General features: G+C 39.1%; 1 protein-coding gene across 9 annotated transcripts in view; it reads right to left on the reverse strand.

Moving 5' to 3' along the window:
* CTNNA2 (catenin alpha 2) overlaps positions 1-26,853 on the reverse strand; it is a 784,792-nt gene that overhangs the window by 607,582 nt on the left and 150,357 nt on the right. For all 9 annotated transcript variants that reach the window (XM_073342914.1, XM_073342915.1, XM_073342917.1 and 6 more), the window contains one exon: positions 10,425-10,620. In XM_073342914.1, coding sequence (XP_073199015.1) covers positions 10,425-10,620 — 196 coding nt within the window. The remainder of the gene's footprint in view (positions 1-10,424; positions 10,621-26,853) is intronic.

Genomic DNA, 26,853 nt, shown 5'->3' on the forward strand with positions numbered 1-26,853 from the left:
CAGTCTGAATGAACTAACAATAGAACATTTGCATAGAGTGGCACTTAGTGTAGAATATTTCTTAGACTGAGCAAATATGAATAACAATTGAATTTACTTCCAAATGTAATAAGCACTTTAAATTGGTTATGAATATTTACTGGAATAATGAGATGCCATTGTTCAGGCTACAAGTGCACTGTTTCCTCACTGAATACACAGTTGAATTCAAGGCCTCTGTCCTGATTTTCAAAGTCCTCCACTAGACTAGCACTACCCATCAGAGAGACCACTTCAGAATAAGAGGCAAAGAACTTCCAGTGGCAGTGACTATAAAACTATTGGCCAATGTGTGGAGATTTGAGTGCAGAAGAAGGAACTTTCATAGGGTAAGACCAAAACTCACTTCCAGATGAGATATAAATGCCTACAAGCCTCACTGCATTCAGTACTAAATGCAGAATTCATTTCTCTGACAAACCTTTCCACCAATAGGTTCTTTTATCACACACATTCTAAATAAGCAATTTGCTGCTGCCTGGATGTGAAAGAAAGGGAAGTGATTATTTCTTCTTAAATACATGTGGGGTACCTAGATACTTTGGGGATGGGCAATCTATACAAATCTAGAAATAATATATTATATAGGCAGACAGATTAGATAAATTCACTAGGGAAGGATTCCTTTCGCCACTAATCCAAGATAGGAAGTAATGACTCAGTTTACTCAGAAAAAAAATCTGAGCCTCACAACGTATTTGCTCTTTAAACCAAAAAGGCCATGACCTGCTCCTGACCAAGGACAAATTCTATGGACCCAATTTGGAAGAGGTAGTCAATTTGTCTGAACACAGCCTTACTCTTGGACGGGTTGAGGGAGAGGGGAGAAATCTGGGATAGGGGGTCCTTTTGAATTCTATGGCATAACCCTTGAAATGATGTCTCTCCCTCATTTGTCAAGGGTGGAGGTAAACCAGGTAGGAATATATAGAGACAGATGCCCCACAGGGGAAGGTTGGATAGTGACTGATGATTCTTAGCGGCATTCCTGGAGAAGGAGTCACCTCTGGGTTTATCAGGCCTGGTTTTCTCCCATCTATTCTTAAATAATCTGTTGTCTCTCCTATCATATCTATATAAATTTCTGTAACACCACAACGTAGCTGTTGCTGAAGTTGCTTCATAGCCAATGTAGAGAGCTGATTTCACCCTTCTGTCAGAGATATGTTTGGGTAAGAAGTCCCCTTCAGCAAGGAGGACAGTGTCCTTGACACGGTTTGACAAGGCTGCATCCGTTTTAGGTAATCCAACCATGAATGTTTTTGACTGGTGGACATTTGAGAATTTTTTTGGCTCTTTTGGTCAGACTCTTTGCCTTTCCTGAGTTTTCCAATTCAGCCTTTGCGACTTTCATAGGGCATGACAACTGGAATGGGAATGTGAGGGTCAGTTTTCGAGCCTGTTGGAAAATATTTACAGATATTTTCTCTCTTTTTGACCTCATCCTTGACTCCTCTTTTTTTTTTTTTTTATCTTTTTTGGCTGAACGCTATGGGAGATACCTAAGAAGGCAATACCCAGATGCCTTAGATTCTGAACGTCTATCCGTTTGGAGGAGGAATGTCTAGATTTAGATGATTTCTTTGATGTATGTCTGCTTTTTGGTCCCTCCCCCCCCACCTGAGCTCCAGGCAGGAGGAGGGGGAAGTAGATGAGGAGTAGCTTCTACATCTATAACTCCTCCTTTGTCCCCTTTCTTCTGCAAGTTGAAGATTGTGAGATGCTGGAGAGGAGGAGACTGTGCAGGAGCTTTTTCTAAAATGGACACCCCCTGAGGAGCTAATGCTCCCAGTTCCAAAATGGCCTCTGAAACCCTACTGCAAAGGAAAGTGGTCGGCAATGGCAGGATATTATTTTTTTTTCAGTCTCTGGGTGGTTCTTGAGACCCCAGAGAGACAAAGAGGATGCCCTAACTGCAGTACCTGCTCCCTTGAAGGAAGAGGGGTGTCTCTGGCAACACATATAGCCTCTTGGCATTGTGCTTTGGCTGTCAGGGTGGGGGGGGGGTCTCTAGGGAATTACCTCATGCCAGTTCTGTTGGCTTCAGCTCCTCAAGCCAACACAGTAAACCCACCTGGGGTGTGACACCTGGCAAAGGGTCCTGGTTCATGTCAGTGGCCACAAATTGAACCCTAGTGTCCTGGGTGGTTTTTTTTCCAAATCCTTGTCTTTCTGGGCCATTCGTTTGTTCACAAACACCACTGCGCTGTCTAGTTAAGCAAGAGGAACACTTTTCCCCTTCAGTGCACTCAGACAAGGCTCTATCCATTCCCTTCCTTTTTTTTTTTTTTTTTTTGCTTTTCAGCCATTACCAGGGGTTAATTTGGGAGGAGAGCTTAGTAAAGTTCTCTCAACTGGCCGGAGCTGAGTAGAGCAAATTTAAATGGCCCTTAAAAAGTTAGTAGCCCAAAAAAGTGGAGAGTTGAGAAAACAGGGCTGGGGGGGGGCGGGGGATGTGGGGGTAAGAAAAATAATCAGGTTATGATCTATAGAGAACCTGACTCTTAGCCTGCTTCACTTTGGAGGCAGAAATAATTTTGGAGGGGGTCTTCAGTAGTAGGAGTTATCTGGAGAATCAGTCCAGCCAATTAAAAAGATCTGACTCTTCCTCTTGTAGTGTAGGGGACTGAAGAACCCATCACTACTGTTATGGACCCACTCCTGAAGTGAGCATGACAACTGAATTTTGGTGATTAAATAAACAGACCTCAAGAAGGGAGGCTGGCTTGATACAGAAGAGCTTGAGAACCCGCAAGAAGGGGAAACCTAGGAAGCAGCAGGGTCTGACATAGGATCAGGTAACAGACAGTTAATGCACTCTCACTCTCTCTGCATACCGTACTATTGTCGTTGAGATCAGCAAAGACACTTAAACTTAAGAAGCATCATTATTATAAATTAGAATTGTAGTTGGTTCAATGGCTTTGGAATATACTCCAAACATTGGTCTGAAATAGAGCAGACCTGATTAACTTTGCTCCTCATCTTTTTTTCCAAGGCATTTGAAAACAGGGGAGAATTGTAAGGGGAGTGAAATGTTGGAGAAAGAAGGTGGGCTTAGCTTTTAATTTTCTTGTTTTATGTATGACTGTTTCCGAATATGGAACACTCCTGCAGTTGCAGGGGGATGCATCCAATGATTTAATAGCTCTTTTTCTATCTCTCTATTCTAAGACACAAAGTTCAGACACCTGTGAGTTTGCATTGAGTTACACATAATAAATATCACATTGGTCTAAAAATAGTAAATTACAGCTAGACCAGATCATATTTAAAAAGGTCTCCTGCTGAAGTTCTGTGTCTTTGATGTGCTTCTGTGATAATTACACCAAAATCAGACAGCCATTGGCATAATAATTATAATGTTAAATTTCACACACCATATAATTTTAATAGCAGTTACTTTCCAGTTTCTGATATCTCTGCCAAAATTAGTTTTATTTCTAAAACTATATGCTATTGACTTTAACCAAAGCCAGCTTCTCCTTTACATTAACTATAGTATTAAATTAATTTATAGAATGTTTTAGGAACTGATCCTACTTATACATTTATCCATTCAACTGTAAAGCACTCATGAAGATACAGAAAATTGGTTCATCTAATTTTCTAAACAATTTGACTTTTCTTTTCTTAAAGTTTCAAATTATTTTTATTAAAACCATATCAATTAAAAAAAATCTAAAAGTATTTTGTAATCATTTCAAATGCTGTGCAGTCATTACCAAAGAGCAGTATGTGTTGTATTTGGGGAAAAGAACAAATGTCTCATGTGCTGACACTGTATTATTACAAATGGTTTATTTAAAAAATATCGTGTTGATTTCATATTTCACCTAGTGACAGACAATTTGTAACAAAGGGATAAATTTATAGTTGAGAAACATTTGTTAACACCTTTTTTTATAACTGTATGTTGATTGGTGGCAATAAGGTATTGAAGATAATGGGAAGTAGTATTTTACATAATTCAAATGTGAAGAAAGGGACTCAACTGAATGAGGCATTAAAAAATTGTCTGAATTTCAAAAGTCCCACAAAACTTCAAGAACTGATGTGTGATGTTTTCATTTTGGGGTGGAGGCAGACAATTATTCTCTCATAGCATGCATAAAAAATCTTTTAAACAAAGCAGAATTTTAAAAATAATGTTCAGTAACTGATAGGCTGAACCTCACATGAGGTGTTATTCCATGTATATTGGCTATGCGTAAATCAGAGGAGTTTTTAATGCTGCATGATTCAAAAGTCTAGAGACCACATAAAATGGCAGTTGGAAAGGAGTTCAAAGGAAGACCAACATTTTCAAACCCAAGACACCTTTAAAAAGGTGCTCAATGCTTTTCAAAATCAGGCCACTTATTTGGGGACCAATCTTTAGGCACCCATATTTTAAGGCATTGGCTTTAGTCCTACTTATCTCAGAAATCATCATTAGACATTCTAATTAGTGTACAGTCATTTTGAGTTAGGACTAGAGATTATTTTCTGACCTGTCTGACAATTTAGTTAAATCTGTGAGGTTAGTCAAGACATGCATACCTGATATATAAACACACCTAGAATTATTTTTGTAATAATTCTGAGAGTGTGACATTTGCAAGAGACTTGAAAGAGCTGTTTTCTTGTTCCCAGAATAGCTGCTTTCAAGAACTCTTGACTTGTTAAACTGAAAGTGTTGATCATCAAGATGTTTTGCCTCATTCCTGCTGGGGAAAAAAAATCTTAATTCTTCCATTTTCTTCCAGTAATAATGATCTTATATTTGGATAGTCCTTTTTAACAAGTAGGATTCCAAAGCACTGAGCAAGCAACATACTACAATTGCTTCACCCATTAATGAAATGCATCCCGTTCCCAGCTGTTCAACTGCATACATAAGATACAGCAATTTAGGACTGGAAGGGAAGAATATCATATCCAGTTGAAACTGCAGGGGAAGCTTTTAGATAGGAACTACCCAATATGAAATTTAGCCAGGAAATCCACACACAGTACTCTTGCAAAACATACGATGAGATTTTTATTTCAGCAATTTATGTCATCTAGTTAAACGTGTCAGTTCATGCTTCACCACAGCTGGACTGTCCACGTGTCACTGTATTAAAAATGGCACATGGATTTCTCTTGATCAAATAGTAATAAACCCATTGTGTTTTGCAAACCCACAATCCACCCCATTCTTATGACAGACATAGAGTGTTAACATAATCTGAATATTTGCAGTGTTTCACAGAGTACTGTTTAACACCTTTATCTTTTGTTACACTATTTCTGTGGCTTTACACACACATACACACACCAATTTTTTTTAAAAGAGGCATGTGAGCAATTTGAAAACATGCTCATGTGCCATAAATAGAGTGAGTGGAGGGGTAAGGGAAGGATTCCTCTCAGGTGCCTTTAACTTTATGAAGCACAAGTTTACAAATCAAATTAGTATTAAACTAATATAAGGCACTGATAAACTGAGTAAGGAGCTCAGATATGATAATGGACATGCTATCTATGCTTAGATTAGATAGGCTTCGTGGATCACCCTAAATCAGGCACACATGGACTAAGAAAAGCAAAACTGAACAGCTGAAATTGCCAGCAGTCACAAGTTATCACACAGCTCTTTATAAGTAAGCACAGTTATTCTTAAGATGTAAGTATCACAGAGAAAACATATTAAAAACAATAAAAGAACCAACATTCATGCTAATAAGTTTCCCAGAGATCATCCCCCAACTCCAATTTCAGGTTCTGGTAGGAGTCTAACACTTCTAACCCAACAAAGGGTTGTTGTTTTTTTTCTGTTGATTACAAAGTTCATAAACAGTCTTAGCTCAGAACTAGCGTCCCCATGAATAGGTTACTCTTTCCTTTATACCGCTTGGGCCTTTGATGTTGAGAGTATAGAATGGGTAATCAGCAGATAATGGTCCTCTCGTCAGGGCGTAGCTTCCATAGCTTGCTTTTTTAAATAGCCACAGGTATGAAAATTGCATTCACCTTCCCCTAGAGATTCTCCAAGCAAACCACTTGGCACTGTTTCTCCCCAAAACCCATTCTTGTCTGCCACATTGTTCGACATAGTCTTTTGAAGTTCATGACACTTTCAAGGGTTCACATCATATCTCCACAACAGAGAGGTTACATACAACCCCAGCCCACAATAATACATAGTCGCTGCATTTAATACAATGGATTCCAAAAATACTTAAACTTAATTCAGTAAGGTTTTTCAAGGATAATGCAGGGAATTGTCACAACTGTCACACCTGCTATGTATTTTACCTTTAAAATTCTTAGCTGAGATACAAGGTTACTTTTGAATTTCCAAAGCCTTATTGTAGTTATTATTTATTTGAAAGCAGGTGTCCTATAATAACAATGCAAACTATTGTAATGGTTATAAAATTAATTTTCTTAAATTTCTTTTCCACATGCTACTGTGAAAGATGCATATTAGATGAGTAGCTTGCATATTGTTGGTATATCCTGAAGTTACCATTCTATAAAATATGCAAGGTATCCTTAACATCTATTTAACCACCAACTACATAGTGAAGATCAGATTATAATATTGCTTGTATTTTTGTGATTTAAGATTATGCTAATCTTTGTGTTACACATTTAAAAACCAAAGAATTCTACATCATTGCATTATTTGGTTGATAATTATTAAATTGTTCACCATGCAAAATATTGATTACATACATGCTATATATACATGCTTCTTCTTTAAGCCACTATTCAGAGCTTAACAGATTTGCAATCTATTTTCCCTGTAATTTCATTACAGAAAAAAGCTCATCCTCCACACAGTGATATAAAGAATAACTTGAAGCAAAGTCAGCCTCATGGTTTTGCATCAGCACTGGTCGTTTAGGACACTGAACAATCTCCGAGTTTCCTATTTCCTGAGTCAGTGGAGCTCAGGCAAAATGATGAGATGATGTGGTAAATTACCTAAGATAGACTGTTCTGTAGAGTTGGACAACAGTTTTCAGTTTATTCACTGAAAAAATCAGTTCCAGCCTTTGCAAAACTATTTGTGAATTTGACACAAATTCTCCAAGCAGTTTTGTCCCACCCCACACCCAAATTTTTCAGAGTACATTCACAAAATGACGGTATTCACAATAGGCACTGGGGGGATGGGATCAGTGGTGGTGCCACCTCCCTCATATTTTTAAATTCAATGGTTAGGACAGGCATTCAGAATAGTCATTAAATTAGAGGGACTTGAACATGGCAGTCCCAGCTCCCAGATAAGTACCCTAACCACCTGGAATCACAAGCACTCTCACTTTTTGCCTATTAAAGTATTTTATAAAGAGGAAGAGCTTCAACAGGAGAGACTGAAAAGACTAGGCCCAGAATACTTCACATTCCACTCGTTAGGATACTCCCCCTCAACACGGGATTTGAACCTAGGTCCCTTACATCCCCAGTGAGTGCCCTAATCGCTGGGCTAAACATTATAAAGGGTGTGGGCACCACCTCTGCCTTCTCCCTCCCCATTTTGTGACTCTAGCCCTTTAAAAATGTCCAGAAACAAAATGTTTCATGCCAAACAAAACATTTTGCTCAACCAGTTCATCAACATTTTAAGCATTTATTGGTTTCAGTTTAATCTCAACTAATTTTTCCCCCTGAACAACCAATAAATAAAAAAAATCAGTTATTGACCCAGCTGTAATTTTCAGCTAAACACATTGCTACTACTGAATAAACCATTAGTTATTTGTACAAATATTGAAAATATAATGCAATCTACACCATATCAGTAGTTTTAATCACATGATCATCATCCAGGAAGCTAGAGGCATACTTCTCTTGGAAGAAATCCAGCAATCATAGAATTATAAAACTGGAAGGGACCTCAAGAGGTCATCTAGTCCAGTCCCCTGCAATCAAGGCAGGACTAAGTATTATCTAGACCATCCCTGACAGGTGTTGGTCTAACCTGCTCTTAAAAATCTCCAATGACGGAGATTCCACAACCTCCCTAGGCAATTTATTCCAGTGCTTAATTTCCCTGACAACTAGGAAGTTTTCCCTAATGTCCAATGCAAACCGCCCTTGCTGCAATTTAAGTCCATTGATTCTTGTCCTATCCTTAGAAGCTAAGGAAAACATTTTTTTCTCCCTCCTCCTTGTAACAACCTTTTCATAGAATCATAGAATAATAGAAGATTAGGGTTGGAAGAGACCTCAGGAGGTAATCTCGTCCCTGCTCAAAGTAGGACCAACCCCAACTAAATCATCCCAGCCAGGGCTTTGTCAAGCCAGGCCTTAAAAACCTCTAAGGATGGAGATTCCACCACCTCCCTTTTATGTACTTGAAAACTGTAATTGTGTCCTCCCTAAATCTTCTCTTCTCCAGACTAAACAAACCCATTTTTTTTTCAATCTTCCCTCACAGGTCATATTTTCTAGACCTGTAATAATTTGTGTTTCTTTTCTCTGGACTTTCTCCAATTTGTTCACATCTTTCTTAAAATGCGACACCCAGAACTAGACACAATACTCCAGTTGAGGTGTAATCAGTGTGGAGTAGAGTGGAAGAATTGCTTCTTGTGTCTTGCTTACAACTCCTGCTAATATATCTCAGAATGATGTTCACTTTTCCCGCAACAGCGTTATACTGTTGACTCATATTTAGCTTGTGATCCAGTATGACCTCCAGGTCCCTTTCTGCAGTACTCCTTCCAAGGCAGTCATTTCCCATTTTGTATGTGTGCAACTGATTGTTCTTTCCTAAGTGGAGTACTTTGCATTTGTGCTTATTGAGTTTCATCCTATTTACTTCAGACCATTTCTCCAGTTTGTCCAGATCATTTTGAATTTTAATCCTATCCTCCAAAACACTTGCAACCCCTCCCAGCTTGGTATTGATGACAAACTTTATAAGTGTACTCTCTATGCCATTATCTAAATCATTGATGAAGATATTGAACAGAATCGGACACAGAACTGATCCCTGTGGGACCCACTTGATATGCCCTTCCAGCTTGAATGTGAACTACTGAAAACTACTGTCTGGGAACAGTTTTCCAAAAAGTTATGCATCCACCTTCTGTTATCTCCATCTAGGTTGTATTTTCTTAGTTTGTTTATGAGAAGGTCATGTGAGACAGTATCAGAAGCTAAAGTCAAGTTATATCATATCATCTGCTTTCCCCCTATCCACAAGGCTTGGTACCCTGACAAAGAAAGCTATTAGGTTGCTTTGAAATGATCTGTTCTTGACAAATCCATGCTGACTGTTACTTCTCACCTTATTATGTTTTAGGTGTTTGCAAATTAATTATTTGGTTCATTACCTTTCTGGGTACTGTCATTCCCTGGTTGTTCTTATTTCTCTTTTTATGGATTGAAACTATCTTCGCCCTTTTCCAGTCCTCTGGAATCTCACTCGTCTTCCATGACTTTTGGAAGGTAATCACTAAGGGCTCAGATAACTCCTCAATCAGCTCCTTGAGTATTCTAGGATGTATTTCATCAGGTCCTGGTGACCTGAAGACATCTAACTTGTCTAAGTAATTTTTAACTTGTTCTTTCCCTATTTTAGCTTCTGATCCTACCTCTTTTTTTACTGGCATTCACTGTGTTATACGTGCAATTATTACTAACCTCTTTTGGAGAAAACTGAAACAAAGAAGTCATTTAACACTTCTTCCATTTCCATATTTTCTATTATTGTTTCCCCCCTTCTCATTGAGTAACAGGCCAACCCTGTCCTTGGTCTTCCACTTGATTCTAATGTATTTGTAGAATGTTTTCTTGTTACCTTTTATGTTTCTAGCTAGTTTAATCTTGTTTTGTGCCTTGGTCTTTCTAATTTTGCCGATACTTACTTGTGTTGTTTGTTTATATTCATCCTTTGTAATTTGACCTAGTTTCCACTTTTTGCAGGACTCTTTTTTTGAGTTTCAGATTATTGAAGAGCTCCTGGTTAAACCAGTGTGATCTCTTGCTATACTTCCTATCATTCTTATACAGTGGGATAGTTTGCTCTTGTGCCCTTAATAATAATCTCTTTGAAAAAAGTGCCAGTGCTCTAGAACTGTTTTTCCCCTTAGACTTGATTCCCATGGGATCTTACCTACCTACTCCTTGAGTTAGCTGAAGTCTGCCTTCTTGAAATCCATTATCTTTATTGTGTATATACCCTTCTAGGTCAATAGAAGATGTGTATTATCCCATCAACTGTGGTGCCAACTATGTAATAGTTGTGCTTATTAACTAGCAATTCTTGTTTTTCCTGCTAATACCCAATACTCCTCGCATCAGTATATAGACATCTAAGACATTGATTTGATTTCTCCCCTATGTTCTCTCATGTAGCAATTATAATAAGTTCAGAGTTAGGACAGATTCACTGTACATACCTTGTTTGCGTACATCCTCTACAGCAACAACCAATTCCTCCTTGAGGTCATGGCTCTCTTTAGCAATCTGTTCTCCTTTTTCCAAAAAGTTTTGGGTAGCTTGCTCTACCGAAGCAGCCAACACATGCGCTTTCTTAGATCGCCCTTTCTTTTTACCAGATGGCCCTTTGTTGCTTGTGTTCACAAGGGTTGTCACCTTTGGGGAGGGAAAAAAAAAGTTTTTAAAAAAAGTTTGCACAGCACTTTAATTAGTTGCCCTAATTAGTATGAAATTAGCTGTCCCATATGGAAGATCATATGATCTGTATGTGTCAACTTTTTTTTTTTTTGCAATAAAAATAGCCCAACCTTCAGACGTGCCAAGCATGCACAGATTTGATTGGCTTTCATTGGAGCTAAAAGTGGTAGGCACCTAAATTCATAAATTTCAAGGCTAGAAGGGACCATTGGGATCATCTAACCTGACCTTCTGTAGAACATAGGCCAGAGGATTTGCCCCAAATAATTCCTAGAGCAAATCTTTTTAGAAAGACAGCCAACCGTGATTTAAAAGTTGCCATTGATGGAAAATCCACCACAACCCTTTGGAAAATCGCTCTAATGTTTAATTACCCTGTTAGAAATATATGCCTTATTTCCAGTCTGAATTTGTCCTGCTTCAGCTTCCAGACATTGGATCATTGGATACCTTTCTCTGCTAGATTGAAATGCCCATTATCAAATATTTGTTACCCATGTACTTATAGACTGTGATCAAGTCCCCACTTAACCTTCTTTTTGTTAAGTTAAATAGATTGAACTCTTCGGGCAGGTCTTCACTACCCGGCAGGTCGGCGGGTAGTGATCGATCTATCGGGGACTGATTTATAGCATCTCGTCTAGATGCGATACATTGATCCCTGAATGCGCTCCCCGTCGGCTCCGGAACTCCAGCTTGTGAGAGGCAGAAGCGGAGTCAACGTGGGAGTGGCAACGGTTGACTCGCCGCCGTCCTCACAGCCAGGTAAGTCGACCTAAGATACGCCATCTTCAGCTACGTTATTTGTGTAGCTGAAGTTGCGTATCTTAGGTCGACCCCCCACCACCAGTGTAGACCAGGGTTTTGAGTCTATTCTTATGAGGCATATTTTCTAATCCTTTAATCATTCTCATGGCTCTTCTTTGAACCTTCTCCAATTTATCAACATTCTTCTTGAATTGTTGACACCAGAACTGGACACAATGCTCTAACAGCAGTTGCACCAGTGCCAAATACAGAGGTAAAATAACCTCTCTACTCCTATCCAAGATTCCTATGTTTATGTCCCCAAGGATCACATTCATCCTTATGGCCACAGTGTTGCACTAGGAGCTCATGTTCAGTGGATTAGCCATCATAATCCCCAAATCTTTTTCAGAATCACTGCTTCTTAGGATAGAGTCCTCCGACTTTTAAATATGGAATACGTTCTTTATTCCTGGGTGTATGCATTTACAACCACTTGTTTTAATTTCTTAAATATGGATTTAGGTGCCTAATATGAGGCTCCCAAGTTTGAAAATGTGGCCCCAAATGTCCAGAAAATTATACTGATAATAAGGAACAGAGATATTTTTACTGCTTATTTCTTGATCCATATCCAGCCCCGGTTGGGAGAGCAAAATGTTATTAACTCTCAAATATTTGAAGAGATAGTGTTAAGAAGCAAAGTACAGAAAGTAACAGTATTAAAGTAATGCCACAATCGAGCAATTAAATATGATGACACAAAAGTTGGCGGCAGTCAAAAAAGCAACACTTTTCTGGGATGACAAACGGTATTACTTATATTGCGGTAGTGTCTAAATTTTGGGCACTTTCCAGGCACAAAGGAAGATGTTGCCCCTGCCGCAAAGACTACACAAGCTAAAAAGCATTATTAGTTTTATTACTTCAATGTACAGGTACTATGGTGGGGCAATAGTTAATGCTGCAGTAATGGTCCCATTTTTGCACTGAAGACATTTTAACTTAAAAATACTGTTCATGCAGTCACATTTTTTTTTAGTATTAGGTCACACTTAGAATTTATTAGACAATTAGAATTTATTGCAAACATGTTAAATAACTTGAGTAAGAATTTTTGGAGATTAAGAGACCAACATTTAGAAAACATTGCACACTGTATCTGATGTGCCTTTCTGCCACTCTGCCTGCCCAAAGAAATCACATTACATCACAAAATGCAAATCATTCAAGTTATATACAACAGGCTAATATACTTTCGGAACTAACATAAGCATGCAGGGCACATCTGTTGATGTGTTCTGTTATCATGTGCTTAAACCCTGAACGAAGAAGCAATGGAATTACTGCTGAGTCAAAATGACAGGTGGATTTAAATAGCTCTAATCGGGATATAAAAGGTTGTTTGGGTGACCATAAGGGTACGTTTTCACTGCAGGGTTAACCTGGACTGTTATCTGAGAGTTAAACCCTAACCCCTCCCTACCATCCTCACACAAAATCTTTGTACCCAAGTTTGTATCTGCTTTGGACCTGGGCTTACTATGCCAGCTGGGGCTATAAATTAGAACACAGTTTTCTCCAACTCCCTTTGCAGTCTGGACACCCACACACAGATCTGGTGAACTCAGAGCCCATGTTTGTTTGTTTGTTTGTTTTTATTTTAAGCAGAATTTGAACTTTGAATTTCCATACTTTTAAAAGTTGATTTCACTGTTTATATCATGGTGGTACATCTCTGTAACCTAATTCCAGATTAACAAAGAAACACAATAAATTACTCATAAAAGATTAGTAAGAACAGGTTTCAAAAGCAGTTGGCAGTGAAACTAATTGACCTTATACTTTCAATAAAAAGATATTGCAGAAATTGGCATGGTTAAACTGAGGGCAAAGAATATGAAGCTGGGATTTGAGTTTAATTATACCCTTGACGGGGGATGGATGTGACAAAGCATGTGTGACCAATTGACAGTGCTGGCTAAAGCATTCTGATCTCCAATGTATGGGGCACATGACCACAGAAGTAGAACACATATAGACTAGCACTCACAGAAGAATTAGGTCTGTTGATGCCAAGCTACTTCAGATAATACATACACAGGGAGAAAACATAAATTAACGAAAAGTTGGACAATAAAGAATTGTCATCAGAAAGTTTCTACATAGAGAAGAATCACTAACATGTTGCAGCACTGGCAGCCAAAGACAACGGAGTCCAGCGGTTCAAATAATAAATTACTCTAATAACATATAGAATTTTTTGTTGGTAGAAAAATTGCTCCTATGAATGGGCAGAGACAGAGGATGCCTAACTTTTTCCTGTTCCCAAAACATTCAGTTTTCCATTTAAAAAAAACAAAAACAAACGTAACCTTGTTGATTGGTATAGTGCACCATTCTGCACATCCCACCAAGATAAAGAAACAACTAAACAAAAATTAAGTAACCAAAAATTAAATAATCAAAATCACCTCCACAAAAATTCAATATACTGATTTTTGTGGAACCTTAATGGAAATGGTCCGTTATTGTGGCTATAATAGCATAATATTAAGTTTTCATTAATTATTTAAAAGGAAAGTATTAATTTTCAAAATATTTACCCATCCTTAGAGAACTGATATCAAGGAACTTCACTAAAATAATACACATGTTGGGTACTTTTATTTCAAATTTTCCCCAACCACTGCAATGCTAATATGTGATGATACTGAGGGCAGAACTAGGTTATAAATTTTCCAACAAAAGAGTTTAATCAGAAAACGTAGATTTATAGAACTCAAAATGCTTTGCAGAAACATCATGGGTTCGATGAGCTTTTTGTGAATGAAAGGGAGGTTTCTGTGGGAAACCTGCCACTTCTTCAGGCTGCTCAGGTCTTCCAGGATCCTCAGCTCCACAGTAGCCAGATGTATCAGGGCTTCCAGACTCCTGGTCATGGATCCGGGAACCTGAAAGCCCAGGAGCCCCAGCTTTACCCAGGGCTCAGCTTCTGGCTCCATAAGCTTCAAGTTTCCAAGCCAAGTACAAAATATATCAGAAGGACAGAACAGGACATGCTGGTGGGGGAGTGGCACTATTTGTGAAAGAAAGCATAGAATCAAATGAAGTAAAAAACTTAAATGACCCAAACTCTTTCAAAGAATCTCTTTGTACAGTAATTCCATGCTTTAATAATAGGGATGTATTACTGACCACCTGACCAGGATGGTGATAGTGACTGTGAAATGTTCAGGGAGATTAGAGAGGCTATAAAAATAAACTCAATAAAAATGGGGAATTTCAGCTATCCCCATATTGACTGGGTACACGTCATCTCAGGACGGAATGCTAAGATCAAGTTTCTTGACACCTTAAATTACTGTTTCTTGGAGCAGCTAGTCCGGGAACACACAAGAGGAGAAGCAATTCTTGGTTTAGTCTTAAATGGAGCACAGGATCTGGTCTAAGAGGTGTATATATCTGGACTGCTTGGTAATAGTGTAATTAAATTTAACATCCCTGCTGCAGGGAAAACACCACAGCAGCCCAACTCTGTAGCATTTAATTTCAGAAAGGGGGACTACACAAAAATAAGTTAATTAAACAGAAATTAAAAGGTATAGTGCCAAAAGTGAAATCCCTGCAAGCTGCATGGAAACTTTAAAACCACCCATAATAGAGGTTCAACTTAGATGTATACCCCAAATTAAAAAAACATATTAAGAGAACCAAAAAAGTACCACCGTGGCTAAACAACAAAGTAAAAGAAGCAGTGAGAGGCAAAAAGGCTTAATTTAAAAAAATGGAAATTAAATCCTAGCGAGGAAAATAGAAAGGAGCATAAACTTTGGCAAATGAATTGTAAAAAATATAATTAGGAAGGCCAAAAAAGAATTTGAAGAACAGCTAGCCAAAGACTCAAAAAGTAATAGCAACAAAAAAAAAAAAAAAAAAGTACATCATAAGCAGGAAGCCTGCTAAACAACCAATGGGGCCAGTGGATGGTAAAAATGTTAAAGGAGCACTCAAGGATGATAAGGCCATTGTGGAGAAACTAAATGAATTCTTTCCATCAGTCTTCATGGCTGAGGATATGAGGGAGATTCCCATCCTTAGCTATTCTTTTTAGGTGACAAATCTGAGGAACTGTCCCAGATTGAGGTGTCATTAGAGGAGGTTTTGGAACAAATTGATAAACTAAATAGTAACAAGTCACCAGGCCTAGATGGTATTCACCCAAGAAGTCTGAAGGAATTCAAATGTGACATTGCTGAACTACTAACTGTAGTTTGTAACTATCATTTAAATCAGCTTCTGTACCAAAGGAGTGGAGGATAGCTAATGTGAAGCCAATTTTTAGAAAAGGGCTCCAGAGGTGATCCCAGCAATTATAGGCTGGTAAGCCTGACTTCAGTACTGGGCAAACCGGTTGAAACTATAGTAAAGAACAAAATGGCTCCAGGGAGACTCTTCCAAGCATGATCTGTTTGAAATGTCATGTTAAATGTAGTGGGGCTGGCTCTGTCTGATATTAAGTCTGTCTGGTAAACTGCCAGAGAAAGACGCACACGGAAAACCCCAAAACCACAAGCCTGCAGGTCTTGACTGACTAAAGATACCCAAGTGCTCAAAACAGCTCCTTATATGGCAACAAAAGGTCATAGCAGATGCAAACATAAACAGGGGCGGAGGATTTAGCAGGGAAACTAGAGGGCAATTATTGGGCCGAGACCGAGACTAGAACTGCCCGCCTGGGGAGGAGAAGGACTGATGATTACAATAAAGGGGAAACAGGTGGTTCAGCTATGCTTCTGCAGGGTGTAGCGGAGCTTCAACAGGAATGGAGTCTTAGAACTTTTATATGCATCCGATGAAGTGAGCTGTAGCTCACGAAAGCTTATGCTCAAATTAATTGGTTAGTCTCTAAGCTGCCACAAGTATTCCTTTTCTTTCTGCGAATACAGACTAACACGGCTGTTACTCTGAAACTTGATCCATAACTGAAGACTCCAGTCTCCGTGTGTTCCTGTGTGTCCCTGTTGGTTGTGTCTGAAGACATAGGAGACTCCAACATTAATCGTCATTCTTTACATCAGTTTCCCTTTTCTGTGATTCTTCTCTTCATCTCTTATATCCCTTTTGTGTAATTTCAAGAGGCCTAGAGTGAGACACATTAGAAGCCATTTTTTTTCTTTGACAGTTTCAATTATTATGTGCCTGCAAACACATGCACCCACACTTACTCTCTTACTCCCTCCCCTCCTCCCCCATTAGCTATCTGCCCTCAATTCATCTTTTTTTCAATGCATTTTCATAGAATCATAGAACTGGAAGGGACCTCGAGAGGTCATCCAGTCCAGTGCCATGTACTCATGGCAGGACTAAGTATTATCTAGACCAGTCGTTCTCAAACTAGGGTCGCCACTTGTTTAGGGAAAGTCACTGGCGGGCTGGGCCGATTTGTTTACCTGCCGTGTCCACAGGTTCAGCCGATCGCGGCTCCCACTCACTGCGGTTCACCACTCCAGGCCAATGGGGGCTGTGGGAAACAGCGTGGGCCGAGGGATGTGCTGGCTGCCCTTCCTGCAGCCCCCATTGGCCTGGAGCGGCGAACCGCGGCCAGTGGGAGCCGCGATCGGCCGAATCTGCAGACGCAGCAGGTAAACAAACCGGCCTGGCCCACCAGGGGCTTTCCCTGAACAAGTGGCCCTAGTTTGAGAACCACTGATCTAGACCATCCCTGACAGGTGTTTGTCCAACCTGCTCTTAAAAATTCTCAATGATGGAGATTCCACAACCTCCCTTGGCAATTTATTCCAGTGCTTAACCACTCTGACAGTTAGGAAGTTATTCCTAATGTCCAACCTAAACCTCCATTGCTGCAATTTAAGCCCATTGCTTCTTGTCCTATTCTCAGAGGTTAAGAACATTTTTCTCCCTCCTCCTTGTATTAACCTTTTATGTACTTGAAAACTGCTATGTCCCCTCTCAGTCTTCTCTTCTCCAGACTAAACAAACCCATTTTTTTTTCAATTTTATACTATCCTATATAATCTGTTAAACACGGAGTCTGAATGCACATCTTTACATTATATCCTCCAATTAAAGATATGCCTTTGTCTTTCTATACCCATACACTTTACAACAAAGGGGGAAAACAAAGGAGGTAGAAGAGAGGAGATTCTTCTCCCTAGCCCAGAGTCACACCAGTAGAAAAGCTTTGTTTTGTTTCAAGTTGAGGCAGGGGTGCCCTAAATATATTAATATCCTCGATGAAGAATTTTTTGACACCTAAAAACATATGTAACAGAGTTAAAACCAGTTAACACAAAACAAATGATAATACATCATGTTTCAGAGCTGCTCCTAAATCACAGGTAGACATAAACATGAATACGGAAAATCCATTATTTATATCAATTTGGTTGTCAGTGGCAGAATTTTTCTGCACTGTCTAATACATGTATATAAAGACAGGTCTCCAAAAAGCATATATTCATCTGCTCTAGGAATTATTTTTGGGAAGTTCTATGGCCCGTGTTATACAGGAGGTCAGACTAGATGCTCACAATGACTTCTTCTGGCCATGGATTCTATGAATCTTTCACCAGTGGTTCTTAACCTTTTCCATACCAGGACTCCTTTTCTCATGCCAAGAACTGGAGTCTTCCTCCCATCCAGCTGGGACTCTTCTCTCCTTTAGCAATATGAGAAAAGCAATCTGGCTGCAACCCACTGGCATGTTGTTCAGAACTGTTGAGAACCCATAACCTAGATAAAGATTAATCATCTAGATCAAAATATAAATACAAGCTTTGCAGAGGATGATGAACTGACATTAGTATGAAATATTTTTTTAGAACCCTCAGGGCTGTTATAAGTCGAAAAAGGAGCACCATACACTAGGAATTACTGCTTTCCACTCCAGCATCAGGCTTTTCCTGTCTTTTTACATTACTGAATTGCAGATGAAGACATCTCAAACAACAAATCTCTTTTACAATGAAATGCTGATCTTTAAACCAAGATCATAGTTTCATTTATAAATGAGAGGGTTTTTTGTATGTCACATGCGTAAAAAAAGACTTTTTTGGTATCGCTGGCAAAAACTACACATTTCTGGTTTGCAATAAATTTCACTATTTCAGAATTTGGTTTCATTCCAGCTTGGCATGGAGCCTAGAAGCTCTGAGAACTGCAGTGTTACCAGACTCCCAAGCTCCATGGCAGGGAGTATGGAAGCCCTGGCATGGTGGTGTCACGCTGGAGCCATGGATTCTTGGAAGGGTCTCTGACAGCTGGCAGGGAACCCGGCAGGTGTCCGTTGCAACTCTGTCAAACAGGGTTGTGTGAGAACCCTGCCTGTGATAAAGCAAAATTTATCAAACCATTTTCATGCTAGAGGCACAGATTTTCCAACAATTGACCTGCACTGACTGCTAACTTTTAAACAATGGCTTACAAATTTTAAACAATGGACAGACAATAGCTACAAACGTGGAAGGCATGAACTAGCAACATCTGACAATTATCAAAACAAAGGCAAGTCATTGCTAGTAGGTTTTTATGCAGAGGGTTGATAATTCCCATAACAACAAAGTAACATCATTCACCTTTGAACAAAGGAGAGATTTGGAGTCTAACTGCAGCCTGAGATCAATCTCATACATACTTTTACTCTACTGAACATGATAATGAAGAGGAAAAAATAAATACTTAGAACACACAAAACCCCTCTCCCCCCAAGGTTGGCTACTATTCCAATAACTCATTATCCTCATCACCATGGCAAATCCCAAAGGAATATAGTCTCCTTGCAAATTAAGGACTACTCAGATTGCTCTCTGGCAAGGTGCTTACGGTAGTCTGATTATGTTTAATTTATGTCTCTCACTGGCAATTCTGTTACACCACTGAAGCTTTTGACACACACACAATCAACAGTCATGTAACAGTGTTCCTTGGTGCAAAAGTTTCTGAATTTGCAGGTCTTTCATTCCTATAGTATATCCATACCAAGGAAACTGCCAAAACTACGCCAAGGAGGAGGTGATTGTTGGTTTCAGCTTCAAATATTCTCACTTTGGATCTTGTCCTGCCACTTGATATGGAGCAGCTGATGGAAACAACAAGAATCAGAAATGTCAATCTGGTGTTCGTCAGCCTCCCTCAGCACCCTTCCATGCAACAGAGTTGGTGTAACTGTGATTCCATAGATCCACAGCTTTGTAGCAAGCTGTCATGACTGGGCAGCGAGCAGCCAGATCTAGCTTGAGTCTGCAGTCCCAAGAGAAGAATCAGGCTGGGTCAGGATACCAGGAGGTCAGAGTCATGAAACAAACTGGAGATCAGAACCATGAATCAAATGCCAGGAGTCATACCAGGTTTGGATGATAGAAAATCAAGCCAGTGGAGTAGGAGCGGGAGCAAAGAAGCACAAGGCACAGAGTCTAGAAGAGGGTGGGACCCCAGTTGTTTGGACAGCTTCCTGTTCCTGCTGCTGGCTTAAATAGGTACAATCTTGATGTCATGAGATCCCTACAGAGACCGAGGAAGGGCCTAAAACATGGAGGCAGCTGCTGCTATATGACTGTCCAAATCTTTTGAACATCCTCCACCATTCTCTCTGATGCCTCCCAAGTATTTGACACCTGCCATCTGCTCAATGTCCCTTCCAGACAAGTTAATACTGAGCTGGAAGCTATGCTATGGTAATGACCAGAGCTTAGTTTTATCTGGATTAATAACCAGAGCAATGCACACTGTTTTGGGCCAGACCAGATTAACTATCAGCTGCATCAAATCATCAAACTAAGCCAACAAGACAAAGTCACAGATGTATTCAAGATCTTGAAGCAGAAAGGTGTTCGCCCCAATGCAATTTACAGCTGACTCCTCAAGCTTATCCATCAACCAATTTATGTTGATACTGAACAATAGTGAGAGATCACAGCCTTGCCAAACTCTTGTGAAGATAGGAAACCATGCTGTGTATCTGCCATTGACTCAAATGCAGCTGTCCATTGTGTTACAGAGCTCTACCAATGACACTATTGCAACGGACAATGGAGGAACATCTTTAAATGTTCTTCCCACTGATGCAACTGATGCTGCAGACTCTGGCTGATAGAGAATTCAGATGGCGCTACCAGACAAGCTGGTGCCACCTTCCCTTGCAAATACCTCAAAGTTGAATAGAGGGTGTAGAGCTTGTGCTTGATGGCAGCCTGTTGTGAACTGACTGCCTGAATACATCACCAGTAACTCTAAATATATTAACTCTAAATAGCCATGTTTTCTGAGTCATGCAACCTAAGACCAATTTTGTGCTATCTACAAACTTTATCAGTGATGATTCTGTGATTTTTTCCAAATCATTGATAAAACATTAAAGAGCACAGGGCCAAGAATGGGTCTCTGAGGGACCTCACTGGAAACACACCCTCTTGATGACAATTCCTTATTTATAATTACATTATCATACATAGCCATTAGCCAGGTTTTAATCCATTTAATGTGTGCCATATTAAGTTTACATCATTCTAGGTTTTTTAATCAAAATGTTGAGTGGTATCAATGCAAACACCTTACAAAAGTCTAAATCTATTTTGTCAACACACTACCTTAATCAACCAAAGTTGTAATCTCATCAAAAAAGAGATATCACGTTAGTTTGACAGAATCTTCTTGCCATAAACAAAGGCTGATTGGCATAAATTAAATTACCCATCTTTAATTCTTCATTAATTAAGTCTCATATTAGCCACTACATTACCTTGCCTGGGATCGATGTCCGGCTGACAGGCCTATAATTATCTGGATCATCCCATTTACCCATTTTAAAAATTGGCACAACATTAGCTTTCTGCCAGTTTTCTGGAACTTCCCCAGTGCACCAAGACTTACTGAAAATCAACCTAAATGGTCCAGTGAACTCCTCAGCCAGCCAACTTTTGGAGACTGAAACATCACTGGGAATAATTAATCCAGACTTACGCACCTAGGCTCCAGAGATGACAGTGGTCTGGTCTGGCGTACCGGTAAGAAATGGCGTACCGTAAGCAGCCCAAACCACTAAGTCTTTTATGTTACTTTCACCCCTGCTAGGCTCCCTGTACAATGACTGGGAGAGAGATAGGCACCTAGAGAATGGGATTCACAAAACCCAGTGTGCTAGGCAGCTCCCTGCATAAGCTAGACAATGGGAGATCCCAAGGAGAGGGCTGTGTCCCAAGTTCTGCTCCTCTCAGGGACAACAGTACTTAAGGCTAGGCTGCATGTCCCTCTGCTTGGGAGTCTCAGTTGAAGAATCTTGCTGTTAGGTGCCTGCAACTTTTTGACAAGAAGCTAACAGAGTGGTGGTGGTGGGAGTGGAGGAGATATAAATCGGGCCTCACACTTGCGTTAGGCATAGGAACGCCTATCTTCTCACCCATTGTGAATCACACTGGCACTTAGGTGTCCAGAAGCCTAAAGGGGAGCAACCGTGCACATGCTTGGAAGGGGGAACACAGTTGCCTAGGAAACGTTTACTGCAAAAACCTAGGTGCTGATTGAGTTTAGGAACCTACAGAGTTTGGTGGCAGCTGAGCAGGAGTTTTGTGAATCTTAGTGGGACCTAATTCTGGGATTTAGGTGCCTAAAAGGGCAGTCACAAGTCCTTTTGTGACTCTAGCCCACTAAATTAAGACTTTTACTGGATTAAAAAAAGTGGTAAAAAATTAAGGTAATTCTTGTAAGACACGTTTATTTTATTGAATTTATTCTCTACACATATATAATGCATATTATAAACATAAAATTCCGGTTGCCAGAGATAAAAATATTAATTTACAATAGCATCTCTGAAAGGTTATTAGTATTCTGCAAAACATTTTTCCATTTCCCCCTAATATCCAAGTAAACATTTCTTGTTCCAGACAGTGGCATTTCTTGAACTCTAAATGGAAATGGTTGTATGTTATTCTTCTCTTCTCAAAATACTAATATGTCATCAATCTGCTAGAAACACTCAATGACCTGAATAAAGGCAGCCCTGACATTTTAGTGTAAGGACTTTTTTTCTCCTTCTAGATATAATGGCAGCCTTCCACCTGAATGCACTTATTGCCCGACTGATTATACTAATGGAATCACTCTGAGCATTGTTTTTTTTCAGAATGCCCATGGTTCTGAGAAAACTTTGTGTCGTCAGAGGGAAAAAACATGTTTGTAATGATATGTTTCCCATACTTTATCAAATGAAATCCTTTTGCAAGAATAAAGTTACAAGGGACAGTAATCTGGATATTATGATTCTTTAACACTGTATTTTCAAAAACAGACCAATTATTTTTCAGAAGTGACTGGTAATTGTGGTTGATTCAAATTTTGGGCGACACCTTAGTATGTTATATAGTCATATTCAGAGGTGCTAAGCACCTATAACTCCAACCTTTCAGGATTCGCTCCTAATACAGAAACAATTCAAAATTTTAAAAATGCCCATAGAAAAAAATGTTAAACGTAGTCCAGTGGTCCTCCTACCTCTCTAACCAACATTTCTTTCCCCTCACATCCATCTGACACACTTTGAAACTAGGTAAATAACTCTAGAAATAAGAGATGGAAAAGTCCTGTTACGAATCTATCAACTGACCAATACAAGATCATTCCCTACTCTATATTTTCTAGTGTTTTGTCTGGTCTGGATTTAATTGTCCTATGTGACGGGGCTCCCTCCATTTAAATTTGGAGACAACGTCACAGTCTAATGTATTTCACAATCAGGACTGATATTCCACTTAAAGTTTCCTCTTCTCAAGGTCATCCTGAAGAGTGATTGTGAAAAATGACATCCTGCCATTCTAGATTTCTTGGTTCTCAACTGCTCACACATTAAATTTACAAGTTTATAAGTAATGTGTGGTTTTATTTGCTTGTTTTATAAACTTTCAGCTCTGCATACTGTAAATCACCCTAGGATCTGGAAGTCAAGCTGTGCTCTTTCTGGGTTCATTACCAGTCATCCATAATAACGCTTACCCAACTGAGAAGCATTAGATGCTAGGAGAAGGTAAAAGCATTTGAAAGCTGGTACTTGCATTCTGTTCATGAGCAAGACAGAAAAAACATCTAACATGCTCTTCCATAGCTTTGTGGGCTCTGTAGTATTAATAGAAAAAATACAAATTTACTTTTTGTTTCTAAATTAAGCCAATACAATTCTGAACACATACAGAAAGAAGATCTGTTGAGTAAGATGTTGTGTTTTTATATAACTACTTTTCTGATTATAATCATGCTTCAATATTTCCAGTTACACTCTCTTGGTCACTTTAAATAAATTTGCACTCTCCTTACCACAAACTGTATTGTTTAATTTTTCCTGCCAAATTACGTCACAAATATATATAATTCGTTCTACGCTATCAGCTGTAAGATTCTCTGAAGATTCCAGGTATCTCTCTTGTCGTAAATATCTGTGTTATTGATTATTTTATTTTATACCCAGCAACAACATCTTCTTTTTACTTAAAAAAGTCTGTGTGAATGTATTGTTCATGAAAGCTACCTGACTGACATCCATCAAGTTCTCCATATATCCAGCTAACATGTCCATGTAGTGTAAACTTCCCCACACTGCAAAGCCAGCATGCCTCAGTCTTGATCAAGCGAAAGTCCCTTCACAGGTAAGATGGTTGTTCTATAGTTATGGCTAAAGCTAAGATTTAGTCATGGGTATTTTTAGTAAAAGTCATGGACAGGTCACGGGCAACAAACAAAAATTCAAGGCCCATGACTAGTCCATGACTTGTACTATATGCCCCTGACTAAATCTTAGCTTGTGGGAAGGCGCTGCTCTGTGCGGGTGCAGCGGACCGCTGCTGGGGCGGGGCAGGAGCAGTGGCTCCAGCTGCCAGAGGTCACCGAGCAGCAGCTTTTCTGGCTGTCTTTGAGGCCACCTACCTGCTGCTGCTCCCGCAGCCCCCGTGACCGCTTCTGGGGGCCGCTGAGCTATGACTGCTCCTGCTGTCCCCGGGCTGCTGCTCAGTGCAGGTGGCTGCTGAGCTACTCCAGCAGCAGCCGGCGTGGCTGTCCCTGGGGCCAGCTGTTTGGACAGCCATGAGGTCAGCCACACTGCAGAAGTCACAGAATCCATGACCTCCATGACAAACACAGAGCCTTAGTTATGGCCCATTTCAACTCTGTGCTCAGTCTGACAAGAATGTCAATTTGTGCCATTTGTGCTGGTGCCTTGATGCAACATGGACACTTGTCAAACACATACATTTACTTTTAAATAATGCATCTTCTGTGCTATGCTTTAGGAATTCAAAACCTGTCCCTTAGTTTACTAAATTAGATTATAGATATACACGCACACACATATAGATATATTTTTAGCACCTTGTTAGTAATTTTGATAAATATGGCTTTTGTCAAATTAGAAAGGCTTAGACAGGTGTTTAATTGAAGCTAATTAAGCAATCTATAGTCACTTCCGGTTTGCCATTTAACTCTCACTGAAGGGAGATTTGAACAAAATTGATTGCTTACTTGTTGTATTTAAAAGGCTGTTCAGTGGTTTTTATCCAAACAAAATTTAGAAAATCTCTCAAAACTTTTTCCCTCATCATCTTCTTAATTCATATTGCCTCCAATTTCTAACAAGCACTTCTTTAAAAGACCTGCCTTTCCAGTGCAATAGCATTTATACAGAAAACATTATAAAATACACATTCATTGTTTCATTATTTTTATATTATTTTATTGCCTGAGTCTCCCACACTCCATTCACAACACCTGTTAGATTTTAATCCTTTTCAGCTCAATAAACATTAAATATAAAAAAATGACAGAAGGATATACTTAAATCAATCTCCATAAATGTTTCTCATGCATTCTCATCTTTTCTCCATTATCAGTTTCTTCCAAAACAGACAGCAACTTTCTAAAATCCTAAATATCTTCTACAAACAAGTTTTTCCTACCAACAGAATTTTTTCAATTTTAAATAAACATTGTTAATCTAGTACCACCAGACTGGCAAGAGAGCATCTATAAGAAATCTACATTGGTTATATCTAGTTTATGCCATTTTGTATAGTCACATTTATGTTTAGTACTAAAATGTGAGTTTGGACTGTTATTTACTCATGAAAGACTAGTAAGAACTGCTGAAGATACTAAGAGGCGTGTATGAGTAAGTAAAAGCTAGAAAACATATTGTTGGGAAATTTTCACCAGGTCTGCCGATGACAGTGCCATTGGCCCAGTTTCTAGAATTGTGCCTATGGATTACTGATTTCCCAATGACATGTAATACCAATATATACGACTGAGTTTTCTTACATCACATTTGAATTTATCAAAGGAAATTCAGTCAACCAGACTGAATCAGAATCAGGGTCGCTCTCTGTTAGCCTTCAGAGTAACAGCCGTGTTAGTCTGTATTCGCAAAAAGAAAAGGAGTACTTGTGGCACCTTAGAGACTAAATAACAAATAAATTGGTTCGTCTCTAAGGTGCCACAAGTACTCCTTTTCTCTGTTAGCTGTTGTACATATACACAGGAAGACCAAGTACATGCCCCAAAAGACCTCAAGATCTAGAAGACAAACAAAATACAAAGGTTGACTGGTCGGGGGGAAGGGACACATTTTAATTTTTTTTTTTACTGATCCCCAAAAACTAAATAATTTAACTTTTGTGTGTTGTGTATCAAAATCCCATTTATTTACCAGTACTTTCCTTTACAGGAAAACTATTTTCCATTAAGCCATAGAACTTTATTTTTCTCCATTATTTTGTATAGGAAGAGACTAAACCCAAATTATGCCAGTCTGGGTCATGGTAGGAAGTTCTTTCACTTGACCACAGGAGGGCATCCTATACTATAGTAACAGGGGGACATGCTAAACTGCGAAATATCTGTGGTGTGTATATCTTTGGGATGTAACAAAGGGTTTGGGTGGTATGTGGGGCTAACCACACCTTGTACCTTGAATGCCATTTACAAAGCATTGCCTTATCTGAGATCAAGAAATATGTTGCTTTTTTAGTTTTAAAAACCTATTAAATTTAAAAGTGTAAGAGCAGACTTAATTCTTGTAAGATCTATTCAACGCCAACATGTGCAAAATTCCTGTTGAAAAAGGCACGCCACCATTGCTTCTACCAGGGTCCTATGATTTTTTCCAAAAAATAAATAAAGCTAGGGTCATTCATACTTGGAAAAATAATGTACATTTGTTAGATTAATGGATATCACATCTAAAAGAGAAGCTTTAACATTACATTATCTTTATTTTTGTTCCAATGGTTAAGACTTTGTATTAACTGAAATAAGATAAGAGGATTTAAATAATCCTTAAATGGCGATCCATTTATATACTTAACCTACATAAATGTAACTAAAATCAGACCAAATAAAGCACTAGACAATATACTGAAAACAACAGGCCTAGGCTGATCAGAA

Source organism: Lepidochelys kempii, chromosome 4 (assembly GCF_965140265.1).
Source record: "Lepidochelys kempii isolate rLepKem1 chromosome 4, rLepKem1.hap2, whole genome shotgun sequence".
NCBI lineage: Eukaryota > Metazoa > Chordata > Testudines > Cheloniidae > Lepidochelys > Lepidochelys kempii.